The sequence below is a fragment of the Mixophyes fleayi genome, chromosome 2 (genome assembly GCF_038048845.1).
Source record: "Mixophyes fleayi isolate aMixFle1 chromosome 2, aMixFle1.hap1, whole genome shotgun sequence".
Lineage (NCBI taxonomy): Eukaryota > Metazoa > Chordata > Amphibia > Anura > Limnodynastidae > Mixophyes > Mixophyes fleayi.
In genome coordinates, this window is record NC_134403.1 from 51,668,953 (window position 1) to 51,684,222 (window position 15,270).

General features: G+C 39.4%; 1 protein-coding gene across 2 annotated transcripts in view; it reads left to right on the forward strand.

The window, feature by feature from the left end:
* Positions 1–13,543, forward strand: part of B3GLCT (beta 3-glucosyltransferase) — a 299,136-nt gene extending 285,593 nt beyond the window's left edge. For both annotated transcript variants that reach the window (XM_075198956.1, XM_075198957.1), the window contains 3 exons: positions 3,114–3,233; positions 5,764–5,908; positions 9,302–13,543. In XM_075198956.1, coding sequence (XP_075055057.1) covers positions 3,114–3,233; positions 5,764–5,908; positions 9,302–9,463 — 427 coding nt within the window. In that variant the 3' untranslated portion in view covers positions 9,464–13,543. The remainder of the gene's footprint in view (positions 1–3,113; positions 3,234–5,763; positions 5,909–9,301) is intronic.
* The last annotated feature ends 1,727 nt before the right edge of the window (positions 13,544–15,270 follow it).

Consider the following 15,270-nt stretch of genomic DNA (forward strand, 5'->3'; position numbering starts at 1 on the left):
TATCCTCCTCGACCTCTCCGCAGCCTTTGACACTGTGGACTACCCCCTCCTGCTGAATACTCTTCTCTCTTGGCCTCTCCGGGTCTGTCCATACCTGGTTCACCTCTTACCTCGCTAACCGCTCCTTCTCTGTATCCACATCCGGCTCTTCCTCCCCCCCTACCCTCTCCCTGTTGGTGTCCTGCAGGGCTCTGTTCTTGGCCCTCTACTCTTTTCGCTCTACACTTCCTCCCTTGGTGCTCTCATCTCCTCCTTCGGTCTTCAGTATCACCTGTATGCTGACGACATTCAACTCTACATCTCTTCTCCTGACCTTTCTTCCGCCGTCCTCTCTCGCGTGTCTGACTGCCTCACCGCCATCTCCTCCTGGATGTCCGCACGTTTTCTCAAAATCAATATCTCGAAAACGGAACTCATTGTTTTTCCTCCGTCCAGACTCCCTTCCCACTGCGACCTCTCTATTGTCATCAACAACACCACCATCTCCTCTGTCACCCAACTCCGCTGCCTGGGGGTCATCCTCGACTCCTCTCTCTCTTTCGCCCCCCACATTCATTCACTTGCCCAAGCCTGTCGCTTCCAACTACGCAACATTGCCCGCATCCGTCCCTTTCTCTCTCAGGATGCCACCAAGACCATCATACATGCACTCATCATCTCCTGCCTGGATTACTGCAACCTCCTCACCGGCCTCCCATCTCTCCCCCCTCCGCTCTGTACTCAACGCGGCCATTAGACTCATCTTCCTCTCACGCCGCTCCTCATCTGACTCCCCTCTCTCTCGCCTTACACTGGCTCCCCTTCCCCTACAGAATCCTTTTCAAACTCCTCACCACCACTTACAAGGCTCTCTCCCACTCTACTGCCCCCTATATCTCTAACCTCCTCTCCATTCACACTCCTGCTCGCTCCTTGCGCTCAGCCAATGATCGCCGCCTCTCCTCCACTCTTATCACCTCTTCCCACTCCAGAATCCAAGACTTTTCCCGTGCAGCCCCCTTCACTGGAATGACCTCCCTCGTTCCATCCACCTCTCTCCTGCTCTGTGCTCCTTCAAACATGCACTGAAAACCCACCTCTTCCTTAAAGCCTACCAACCATCCGTATAACCCTTCACCTCCTCCACTCGCTCTCTCCCTTGCCTCATCTGGCTCCCCTTGTGTCTTTCTGTTTTCCCTCCCTTAGCATGTAAGCTCAAATGAGCAGGGCCCTCTTTCCTCCTGTCTCCCTACCTGTTCCTCTGCTCCATGTTTATTGCTTTAACATGCCTGGAGTTTCTGAAGTACTGGTATTTTTGTTTATTGTTTTGTGCTGTTTCTCCCTGTATAGTGTACTGTTTGTATGGTGTACGGCGCTGCGGAAATCTTGTGGCGCCTAACAAATAAAGGATAATAATAATAATAACTTACAATATAATTGGAAGTGTGCACAGCTGAAACAGGAGCAGCAGGAGTGGCTCAGAGTAGAGATAGGGATCATTGTCCTGGTGCACTAGAATGGGTAGTATAAGTAGCGTAAGCTGTTATAGAGAGAATGATTTCAGAGAGCTTTTGAAGATTTAAAGGCTGTGGAAGAGTCTAATCAGATGTGTTAGGGAATTCCATAAGAGGGCAGTAACACTGGAGAAGTCTTGTTGGCAGGAGTGAGAGGTGACTACAAAAGACGAGGTGCTCATCAGAGGTAGATCTGAGAGGGAGAGTATTTCCAGATGAGATTTCTGATGTATGAAGTGGTGGCATTCATGAGGACAGGGGGAACCAGTGTTGTGATTTACAGAGTGGTGCATCATTTAAGATGGATTGAAGCAGGGATACATTGAGAGGAATGTCAGAGAGGAGGAGATTGCAGTAGGAAATGGTGAGACAATGGATGCGTTTTATTAGGCTAATAGGTAATTATTATGCATAGGTTAATGTATTTTAAACCTTTATTTTTGTAATGTGTTACCAAGATTACAATCCTGAAATACTAGCTAGCACATATAAAGATGGAAAAACTGTCAAGAAAGGGGTTTAGGAAAATAAGGATGACACAAACAATTCCCTTGAAATTACAGCATGGTGGTTCCATTAACTTTGCAGCTGGCAGGTTTAATCATCTTCATGCAAGATACTGGCTTCTCTTCACATACTAATGTTTTTTAAATAAAGTGCTCCCTTTGCATTCTTTGTATAGCTACTTCAAAGCTCAAAATATAAAATGTGAACTGTATGTGCTATTAAATTATAGATTTATGGTGCTTTATCTATAGGCGAACAACAGACAATGCCTAGTCTAGTTCAGTCTATATCTAAGTGATTTTATATAATTTTTAATCTAATCTATATCTAGCACCAACATCTTAACGATCAACAAGGATTTACACTTATAGTAACAATACATTCTCATCCATGCAGTGACAATATATCAATGTATACATACAGTGTTTAATAAGATGTGCATGTGTGCTTTAAAGCTTTCATAAAGGGCAAAGAATGACAAACACATTAAAATGTTGTAATACAGATATAAGATTAATATCGCTTCGTGTTACATATATAATGTTTGTCCCGACTTGCATGAAGTTGGAATATATATTCCCTGCTCACTGGGGGAAGGTGACTCTGATGCATATGGTGATGTTTATAGGGGAAGAGAGGGGTATTGGGGAAAGACTATAGCTTCAATGGCAATGGAAGCACCCCTAGGGGGTGTGGCTGTGCCTATTGTGACATTTTGGAGGAGGCATGGTCATGTTCCAATTTAGCATTTTAAATGTTGTGAGGTTTGATATATGTTGCTTCTCTAATACACTGTAATATTGTATATTTTGCACATTATAGTGGCAGGTTCCTCTGCAATGTCCTATTTTAGGGAGGCAGGAGAACTGTATGGAGACTCAGTTCTGCAAACTCATCAAATGGTATCCTTACAGGGTGTGCAGGTATTACCTGTATTTCAATTCACTACTTGTACAGTATCACTCTTATCAATCGTATAATGAAAAATACAATATGAATTATTAAATTAAATGATTTTGTCATTATGCTATAGTACATGAAACATTGTTTGTGAACTTTTTGAATTAATATTGTAAAAAAAAAAAGGTTATCCAATGTTATATTCTTACCCAGCCTTCCAAGATTACAGAATCTGCTCAGTTGCTATAATTCTAATGAGCCCGTCTTCCTGGGAGAACGATACGGTTATGGATTAGGAGCGAGGGGTTACAACTACATTACTGGTGGTGGCGGGTAAGAGATTTATGCACTCTCTTTGATGTGATGCAAATATAAATCTGCAAAACTGTTTCCACTTAATATTCTCAAGTTTTATTTACTCAAATTTTTTTAGGCTCATGGGCATGTGGAAATCAGGCAGCTGTACTTTTAATTAAATGTATTTTTCAGTGATTGCAAATAACTCCAGAGCCTCTGGAAAACAAGCAGCATAACAATTTGTGAAATCACTGGTAAAATAACAATTAGCTCTCAATGTGTTTATTGGTTCTAACAAAGAAAACCACCAGCAGAGGGTCATCCGTTCAGTGTACTAGTTATGGATTGCCAAACCTGCCAACTCAGTGATCTAATGTGTAAGACATTGGATGAGACCATGTCATCGGAGATCACATTGAGTACTCTGCTTAACAGAAAACATAAACGTTACAAATACAGGTGCCAAGAACTAGCAATCAGCCTTTTGCATTGACATTGGTTACACTTCTGAATGACTGGTGTTTTCGAAAGAAAGTACAATTTTATGATGTAATCAATTATGAGATTTCTATTGTGAAACTCAGCTAGGGTTGCTCTGCAGACAGCAAGAGCATTAAAGTTGCTTCCTGGTTAGTGGATGTATACTTGTCTGTATATGATGGCGAGGGATATATACAGGGCAATCAAGAGGAATTCAGGGCCACGGTACAGTAACTTTTTGCTCCCCGCCCCCCCTCCATAGAGTATAAGGTAAAGAGGCGCGGTCGCAGTTTTGGGTGCGTGGTCAACATGGGCTGTGGCTGCATCTTGGAACATGACAACATATTATGTATTAAAACGATGTTGCTCTCACCTACCTGTTACTGCAGCTTTCACAAACTGGTACTGGATTCTTGTATGCATCCTGGAATGTTGGGGCCTGTTTGGAAAATTTATAGGTACATGAAATATTGCACATCACTCGAAGCACATAAAGAAAAATGTAAATTAAAAATAAAAAATATTCATTTTTAAATAAACCCCCCCCCCCCCCCAAAAAAAACTGGTTGCCAGTGAAGCCCGGGCCACGGTAATCTGTATTCGCTCCCCCCCCCCCCCCGCCCTCTCGTCGCCCCTGGATGAATAGGTAGATAGATATCAAGTATATAATAAATAATACACACATGCATCATGCCTACATATATAAGTGTTAATATATTAGTTTTGTCATTACTGCAAGCTATAGAATTATATATTATAAATTGACGTACAAGCAACATGGCTGATATCGGTGTTCTGTGATCAAATGCAAAGTTCTGGTAATGTTCAGTTCTTGTAATTTCTAAGTGGATTAGTGTGATTAAAATATAATTACCTCAATGGAGCTTGAAAATCCATTAAACAATTGATTAGTGGCCTCTAATCATCTAAGAGTGTTCATGATGGCATTAAGTCCCAGTGTTAATTGTTTTTCTTTGTTGCAGAAACGTTTTCAGTGTTCAGGCATCCTCAATCAACTCATTGAATATTTTAAAAAACTAAATAAACAAAAATACGTAATGGTGATGTTTTATACAACCTCACCATAACTCTTACTGCCCTTCCATACATGCTTAAACACTTAAAACAAACCCTATGTTCTACATTGCATTAACGCCTTCCTTGTAAAAATAGGATTTGGGCATTTGCAAATTTCAGATTTTTTTTAAATGAAAAGGTCAATATGTGCACTGCCAGACATACATACTTCATACAAACTTATAAAATATAAATGTAGACTGACTACATGTGTTTGTTGCAGTGTGAAAGGGTTCCTCTTGGATAGGACACAGAACTAATGCAGTTATTGGACAGACCTCCACAATTGCAAGGTGTGCAGCAGTTCTGCAGCCTGGAGATGAGTGGCGGACCTGTCGCCACCGTACTCTGTGCAATGGGGGTAGCTCTGCCAAACCAACTCTTCTGTCGACGCAAGCAGGGGTATTTTAAGAAATTAGTGGGCCTGTGAGCATGATTAGGGAACACTCACCCATGAGTCCAAGGGGGACCTGTACTACACACGCTACAACGAGAGTTTTTTTACTGGTGACAGAATTGTTTTTTGTCCTCCCAACAAGGGGCTCTGCTCTTCACCGCATCGGTGCAGCTTTGTAGCCACGCCTCCCATTCTGCACCAATAAGCTGGGCTCAGAAAGATCCTTCCTGGCTCCCTGGCTGGATTTGATGCCTTACAAATATGCCACTGAGCGCAAGAGAAGTAAATCTGAAACAGGACTTAATTGAGCAGGCCCTTTGCATGCTCAGAATAGCAGAGCAGGAGCTGCCAGTGTAGAGGGCTAAGTAATGTAGTGTTCCGCTTCTAGATACAGTTATATCCAATGCACAGAGCTAAACTGTGTCGTATCCAAGGGCAGTGCTGCCTATATTATATAACAGTTTTGGTGTAAAAAAGATAAAGGGAAGTGTTTAGTAAAATTAAGTTTCTAAACAAGTTTCTTTAAAGTTGTCCGAAGGTGGAAACTTGTATAATGATATGAATGTATTTATGAAATGTATAATCATGATTTTTTTTTCCTGTTTCTCCTAGAATGGTGTTTAGCAGAGAGGCAGTGAGAGAATTTATAGGCAGTAAGTGTCGGTGTTATAGCAATGATGCCCCTGATGATATGGTGCTGGGAATGTGTGCCAGCGGCCTGGGTATATCCGTCACTCACAGCCCTCTTTTCCACCAGGTGAGATGTCGAACGTTTATTGGTTTTGAATGGGGAATCCACTACTCATAGATGTTCCTATATAAATGCCTTGTGTTTCGTTAAAGTGTAGACTTCTTCACCTGTCATGTGACAAACTGCTGCCAATGAAATTACCCACTATTTTATTTAAACTTAATGCAACGTTCCACTCGCACGTCTGGAAACTACCCTTCACAATAATATTGTGATCATTTAGTAAATGTTCATGTGTTGTTGTTTTTTTAGTGTCTGTTTGTTGCATTAGTGCTGTTATTACTGCATATTGAAAGCTTTTTTTTTTTTTTTGTGCAACCATGATTTAATCTGAAAGCGCCTGGGGTTTGATTTATCAACCACATTCTAAAAAGAAAATGTAGAGAGAATAGCAACCAATCAGAGTATAGCTATAATTTTCTAGAATGTATTAGATGAATGATAGCTAGTATCTTATAGTTTGCAACACATCCACCTTTCCTTTTTGGAAGGTCTGATAAATCAACCGCTTGGAGTTTACATCATACTTGCCTATTTTCTCCTTGCTTTTTCCGGGAGAGTGTCTGGAGGGCGGTAGGGGGCGATTCACAGCAAATCGCGTCATTTTGTGGTGCCAGATGCGGGAGATTTGCCAGCTCTTCCGGGAGTCCGTGAGACTGACCCGGATTTCGGGAGTCTCCCGGACATTCGGGGAGAGTTGGCAAGTATGGTTTACATTACCTTTAAATCTTTAAATGCTCTCGGAATACCCACCACTTAACTACAGCCTACCCTACTCTGTACATTTCACAACCTTTCTGCTGTCCCAGTCTCCACTCTGACTCACTCGCCCCCCTTGTTTCAGATCTTCCCTTTTCCCAACTCTCTGCTTTCACTTCTGCACTTATTTTGTCCCTGTTTTATGTATTCTCTGTGTTATCTCACAATACAGCACTGCAGGATCCTGTATCGCATTACAAACCAATGACAATCATAATAATAACCACCTTTTTTTTAAGCCAAAATGTGTCTGGGGTGTAAATCATTTTTTCATGTCATTATATAAAAATATTTTGTTCTCCCCATCTGTTTTCTACCTGTTGCTCAGTGCTGGAGCTACAGCTTCTGTAAAGGAATAGATTTCAAGCTCTCAGAGCAGGAAAGTTGGAACAGAATGGACTTGTTTTGCTGTTTGATTCTTATTTGAGGACAAGGGCGTACGGCCCTTGCATAGTAACAGTGATCATGTATGAGAGTATGGTGACACCAGCGTGAGGTGCTACACCTGGCATTTGCTTAACTAAAATGGTCCCTTTTCCACCTTAACCTCTTTGATCCAGAAATAAAAGGTTAAAGGTTCTTGCTGTCGGTTATTGAGTTGGGAGCGAGTAAGTCCTACCAGTACCATTGCCCCTCTGTCACACATATTCATTCTCATAACAACCGAATATAAACTGCGAGAAAGGGGAAGAACAGCATAATAGAAAAAGAAGTAAGTTCTTGCATTGTAGTCACTCCATTCCTTCAGGTTGTTACATCATCATCATCAACATTTATTTATATAGCGCCAGCAAATTCCGTAGAGCTTTACAATTGAGGACAAACACAGTAATGAACAATACTGGGTAATACACACAGACATAGAGGTAAGAGGGTCCTGCTCGCAAGCTTACAATCTATAGGTCAATGGGAGTCGGATACATGAGGGTAAATCTACATCCTGCGTATTGGTCCAGCCGGATTGCAAAGGTAATAATTATGCTAACAATTACTATTGTGAAGTTGGCAATAATGAAAATATAAAACCTGAAAACTTCATGAAATCAAGATTTATAGCCCTATGTTAAATCTAAAAGTAAAATATATATTTCTTTTTAAATTTTTATTTAACTCCTATAGTAGTATTTTTACATCCCTTTAGGCTGTAAGCTCCTGTTTCCCTCCTGTTTTTATATCTATTCTTCTGCTCCAACTTCACTATAATAGCTATGCCAGGAGCTATTGGAGTCTTGGTATTATTCGTTTATTGTTCTGTACTGTTTTACCCTGTATGGTCTACTGTTTGTATTCTGTACGGCGCTGCGGAAATCTTGTGGCGCCTTATAAATGGAGGAGAATAATAATTGTCAAGAACAATAGTCAGTTGGAATGTAATGGTTTCCTACAGTAAACAGAAGGGTTGTTTAATAAAAATGAGTACCTGATTGTCATCTTTCAATCCTATTTGGATTATGAACTGTTGCTGACTGTGAGCTGCTCAGATAGATGTATATCAAAGTTGGGTGCAGGGGCGGAATAGTATATTGTCGGACCCACTAGCAAAATTTGGATAGCAGCCTGGTGATGCTGTGGGGCCACTTCTGAGCATGTGCCTCTCCGAAAAGGTCTCTACTCTGCTCTTTTGGATGCAGAGTGGAGGCCTAGGTGGGAGTCAACCCAGCATGGCAAGTCACCCGTCACTGCCTGGCCCTGTAACCAGTGTGCCCCCTGCTGTTACACCCTGGTTTTGTGATAGAATGCTATGCTTTGAGGAGAGAGGAAATTCTCTAATAATGAAAACAGTTATCCTTTGTCAGCGACTAAGATATATTACAGACTTCCACAGGAATATGGCAACATGAATGGGCAACCCTCCTCAACATCATATCAAAATATCCTCTTTTTTCAGATTCAGTTCTACATTCATTGTAGGAGAAAGCAGCCTCTCTTCAATTAATGTTGCTGAAACTATTATGAGCATGTCACTCATTACTGATATTTACACCAGAGAGTGGATGTTGCATTCATTAAAGAAAACATCATGTACTTTGCAAACTGATGGCACAAACACCAATCTTAATACAATTTCCATCACATAAATCAGAGCAAAGTAAAGCTATGTGTTAATACAATAATGGCATGTATTTGTTATCTGGCAGTCTCATCATTATTTAATACCCAGCACTGTGTGTTTTGTCACAAATATACTTTACTGCCGTTTAAACCACTCAGAACATGTTGTACTGGCCTCATTAAGCATATTAATAAATCCTATATTGGATGCAATTATCTCCACCATCAAGACTGAGCCAGTGGAGTAGCTTAAAAAAAAAAGGCTTTATTGAACCTTTGTTAGTACGGTCTTGTCACATACTGTTTTAGACAACTTTGTCTCAAATACTGCTAATGAATTATGTACAGCTAAAGAAAATTAGTGTTCTAATTTAAAGGCAGCTGAAATGATGACTTTTGGAACAGAAAACTACACTTGTTTTTTTTCAGTGTCTTTTACTATAAGTTTATCTTTGTACATATGTGCTCCACCCCTTCGCAAGAAAACTTTCAGTTTTACAAATTTATCCCATGGTGTATTTCCCAAAAATCGACCAGTACATTGTAAACATACGTACACAAAATAACAATAACTGTTTATATTTTTAGGCGCGGCCTGCTGACTATTCCAAAGATTATCTTTCTCACCAAGTCCCAATATCCTTTCACAAGCACTGGAACATTGACCCAGTAAAAGTGTATTATACCTGGTTGGCACAAGATAAAAGAGAAGACTTGCAAAAAAGAAAATATTTGAAAGAAGATTTATGAAGCGTTTCCCAAGGACTTCTGCGCTGCGGAGAATAAAAACAAATTCATTTAAGTGGTACTTGTAAAATGTTGAATGTAAAGTGTAACTGGCATCCGTTGTGTTGGTTCACGAGAAGCCAGCTTGTCAATTCACTGGGATCGAGTGATGTCACTTTGTGCCCCAGTGAAGTCACAGTCTCCTAGGGAATTGAGCTGAATATTGGTTCAGCACACAAGTGGCCATTTTCACATCATGTAGGTGACATGTACGCTTTAAAAATGGGGAGATTGTTGGATAAGTTTTTCATGAAAATATATATAGCATGTCATATACATGTACATACAATTGGCAAAACTTGTTTGGAAAGAAAAAAAAAATCTTTTTATTTTTTTTCAACAACAATTTTTCCTAGAGACACATAATAAATCCTACAGTACATATACAGAGTCTTGGGTATGGTAGAACATTTAGATTAAATTCTAGTAATAATTCCAAAATAAAAAAAAAATTGTTTTCTATAACAAAGCCTTTGTAAAATGCATTCCACTGTACTTTTACATTTTAAACCTCAAATGTTTTTGCGTCTGGAGGGCCAATGTTAACCCTGTGTTAGGAGCACTTTCTCTATATTTGCACAGCATGACATTTTCTTAATATTTTTATAATCTTATTTCCTGCTGCTTCTAAAGTCATTTATAGTCTACCACCTTCTTTTACGCTGCAGCTTCACTGTTAATGGCGGTTTCTAATACACTCGAATATTGGGTCACACTGATGGAAGAGAAAACGGTTCATCCAGTTCGATTTTTAGAAATCTATTTTTGAGTTGATCTTTTCCTTTTAGCTACTGCATTAAATTACAAGGATGTATTCCATCAAATACTGCTACTAAAAAAGATAGGCTGCATTAGGAGTAAACAAGCTCAATAGCAGTCTACTTGTCGTAATTGACTTGTTTTGCCAGTTTTAGCCTATAAAAGCTATATGCATTTCTTTTCTAATCTATAATTTGTGAATATAGCATTATATTTTCACCCTGACATATACCAACATTGTGTCAGACTTTTTTAAGACAATGTTTTTCCTGTGGCTGCGAATCATTTATTAAGGTCAGAAGATGAAAATTAGGTCAAAAGATTAGAATTGATTTTTGTTATCTGTATATGATGTAGTTAGAGAGTCACCCAAATATTATTTATTACTGTAAAGGGTAATGTGGGAATTTTAACTGATATAATTCCACTATTTTTCCTGGCTGCACATTTTTCCATTTCACTGGGCTGAATATGGCTTCCTAGCACTGGGGTAAGAGCTAGATACACTGCCCCCTTTAGCCTGATTAATGTTTGCACAAAATGTTTGGCTGAATAGAGGAACTCCAAACACTGTAGTGACATATGCTGTGATATATAACATTTTGAGTAAGGGCAGCCTATAGAGAGCCTAGTGATGAAAGCAGGTTGAACTATGTATCCCTTTAATCTCAGATTTCAAAAGATAACAAGTGGCTCCAGATCTTTCATACATTGAATTCCCCCCTATGGAGTTCGAATTCCAATGGCCGAGAGGAGCCCTGATTTGTTTCCAGAACAGTCCACAAAGACATATTGGGGGGTATTCTGATTTTGCGTGGGCAGCTGCGAGCAAAAAGCCGGCGTTGAAACTACCGTAATAACTGTAATAAAGCGCATTATTACCGTAATAACAGCTAACGGTAATACTGTGCAGGCCGCGTTACTTTTACCCGTAAGGCGGCCAATTGAATTCCCCCAATTTGCGTCTGAGTTTCTCTGCTCATTTTGCCATGCGCCCCATTGAGATGCTAGGAAAAATGAGTTTTCTGTACCATATTGGCCGGCAAGTTGCGCTACCGGACATCAATGTGATGTTCACTGGCATCTCGCAGCCTGTTGAATTCCCCCTTATGACAAATGCAAGAAATAGAAACAGTGAGTAAACGGGGGAAAGATTTGTATATAAATATTTATCTTGACTGGAGTTTTCATTTAAGAAACACATACTTGCAACTTTTTCTTACATTACTTTTTAAAGCATTACATTGTGGAATGTGACAAACAGAATCAAAACATGCTTAGTTATTGTATATTTTATATATACATTTTGTAACCAAGTAACCAATATGAATGTACTCAAATGATTATGGAACATTCTGAAAATATTTTGAATATTTGGAGCATAGACCTGTAGGACAGAGTGTGTGAGTGTTCATGTATAAACGGTTTTTCTCACAAATAACCGCACATCCCCATGTAGTGGCCAGGGGCGCACGCAGGGGGGGTTTCTGGTTCTGCAGAAACCCCTCCCCTCCGCGAACGAATGGGCACTAAACATTGCCCCTACACAGCAGCACTGTACTGTACAGCAGCCGCGGCGCTGTCACAGAAGCGGACACTTCTTTGACAGCGCCGCGGCTGCTGTACAGTACAGCATCGCCAAAATGGAGCTGCTGCGCTCTCTCTCTCTCTCTCTCTATTTATATATACACAAAAAAGGAGCGCCAAACATAGTGTGATAACGTCAACAACACAGTGACCATATATTCCAAATTGGTCTCGTACCAAAAACAGAAGATAAAATCGCTTATCTGGATAATAATATCCCTTAGATCTTCCACAAGATTCTTCTCAAGTGACCTCAGTCTTCTGCGTCTTATCCAATACTAGGACTTACTGACCTCAAAGTTGGTAATGTAGCCTGTAACTTTTGCTTCAGATCTCAGTTTGTCTCCTTCCTGTACACTGTTGAGGGAACACAGCTGAGTATTCTATATATATATATATATATATATATATATATTTTTTTTTTTGGGGGGAGAAGGAAAACCCCCCTTAAAAATCCTGTGTTTGCACGTGGTGGCATACACTTTGTGGCTGATTGGAGTTGGACATAAGTCCATTTGCAGCACATAAAAATGCAAAGTAAAGTTTGTCGCACTGCACATCCATTAAATCTGCGGCTGCATTAAGTTGAGGCAGGTGCATTAACCTGTAAGTGCAGTACATTAGGGGCGTCTAGACGCAAGTCAGCCACACCCTTTAGACAGATGTCTGATTTTGACTTAAATGTATCTTTAGGATATGCCTTTTGGGTGGCGTTTCATTTTGCGTCCTATAGGCCTGGTGTATGTTTCTGATATTATGATGATGACCACCGTATGTTCGTGCCATATATATTTAGCTTTAGAGTTTTACATGTCTTAAAATATGAGCAACTCAAAGTATAGACAGCATAACATAAGTGTAAAGATGCTTGTATACAATACTTTCAATTTAACGTTAATCTCTAATAACTCCAAGTCAGTCCCATTATGTGTAATAAAATACTGGAACCAAAGACAAAGCAAAAACTTTAGATGCACATTTTTGTTACAAGTTACACACTTTTCCAGTCTCCATTTTTAGCATATATTTTTATTAATGTATCTTGGATACTTTTACTATTTTTTTTTTAAGTTGTTTAATAAGATAAAAGACCATTCAATTACACCATTGTCCACATGCAAAGCCATATACATTTTTATTTGCAAAAACTTTTTAATTTGAAACTTTACATATTGTTTTTTTTGTTTTTGTAGCTGCGCGCTGACTTGTAATATTTCACAAGTAGTTACATAACCTTTGAAACATAATTATATCTATTTGTTGCTTATTATGTTTTGTGTGTCTTAATATGCACGCAGAGTAAATTCAGGCTTTGGAGTGAACTGTAGGAAAGCAATATTTGGTTACATGTTCCATAACCATAAATCCTTGCTACACAGACACCACTCAGGGATGACAGTGTCAGAAAATATTGAGTTGATCTTTATTATTCTTGTTATATCAAACCCAATCCATTTATAAAGGTTTAACATTTATCACTGTGATTGTAGTAACCACTATCCCATGCCTCATAAAATGTCACAACCAATAGAAATCTTGTACAATTCAGTTTCTTCATTCCAAAACAGAGTGCCTTAAGCAGTAGGCATATCTACTGATAGTGTTCAGTCTGTTCCTATGTTTTATGTTGTTCGTTTGTGTTCTGTGTTAAAGTATTTGCAAATATGTAATCGTAATAATAAAGATTTCCTAAAACCCTATCAGAAAAAGTGTTTGTTTTTCATAGTCATTATGCCCCATAACAAACAAAATTATACAGGTAGTTATTATAATGACAGGGAGTATAATCCATTTACTATACAGGCAGGTAAGGTATATCATATTTTTTTATGGACCTCTAAGAATGAAAATTAAGTAGTTGAAGAAGATGATGCAATGCTCAAACGTGACACTCTTATTTGCCCACCCCAAGGGGCCAGTGGGTGGGGGGGAGGGGCTTTATTTTTTATTTTTTTAACACTAACAAACTATTATCATCACGGATCTTGCTCCAGGAGGTCGAGCACCTGCTATAGACGCGCCTCTTGACAGGTGTATCTGTGGTGTTGTCAACCTCTCAATAGGCAGCAATTAGGTGAACATGAATGTACTGTACTTATTCTACGTTGAATTCCCTCTCCCATCCAGCCTCGTCACACGTAAAACGGCACAAATCTTTTATATGCAAACAGCTGAACATGGATATAGGGATGTATATTTCCTTTCTAATGGCTAATTGCACCAGGATAACGCACCATGCAGTATATTTACTAAACTGCGGGTTTGAAAAAGTGGAGATGTTGCCTATAACAGCCAATCAGATTCTAGCTGTCATTTTGTAGAATTTACTAAATAAATGATAACTAGAATCTGGTTGCTATAGACAACATCTCCACATATATATATATATATATATATATATATATATATATATATATATATATATATATATATATATATATATATATATATATATATATATATATATATATACACATACACATCCATGGCTCAAAGCACATGTCATTTCAAGCCGGTTCCACGAACATGACAATGAGTTCAGTGTACTCCAATAGGCTCCACAGTTAACAGATCTCAATCCCATAGAGCACTTTTGGTATGTGGTAGAATAGGAGATTTGCAGCATGAATGTGTAGCTGACTAATCATGTCAACATGGATCAGAATCTCTAAGCAATATTTCCAGCACCTTGTTGAATACAAGCATCCAGCACTCCAAATACAAAAAACTGAAAAAAAAATGTATTCGTTACATACCCACTGGCTAAAAAAATACTGACAGCTGCTCTTTCGAAACAAACGGAACTTTGTCAATACGTAGTTGGATGTCCTTGGAGTCCTGGCAAAGTGTTGACTTTGCTTTTCAAACCTTTAAGCACTTTCTAAACAAGTTATTATCTTCCATTTATAAGCACTGACATACTATGCAGTACTGTACATTTAGGTGATCATGACTTAAGAAAATTGCTTACAATTAAAAGAAACAGAAGTTTTAGATGCCAAATTAGCAGTCCAGACTCATACTTGCAGCACATTATTATTATTATTATTAATTTTTATTTATAGGGCGCCACTAGGTGTCCGTAGCACCGTACAGGGACAAACAAAATTACAATACGAGGTGAGACAGCACAGTACAGTAAACAATAAGCACAGTAACTCGGTGAGCTCAAAACACAGCTAGGGGAGAGGGGTCCTCGAGGAGGAGGGCGAGGTAGCTGGAGAGCAGAGTTAAAAGTGGAGAAGACCCTGCTCAAAGGAGCGTACAATCTAAGGCAGGGGTAGGCAACCTGCGGCTCTCCAGGTGTTGGGAAACTGCAAATCCCAGCATGCTTTGCCACCTATCTGCTGGTTATCTATTGGCAAAGCATGCTGGGACTTGTAGTTTCACAACACCTGGAGAGCCGCAGGTTGCCTACCCCTGAT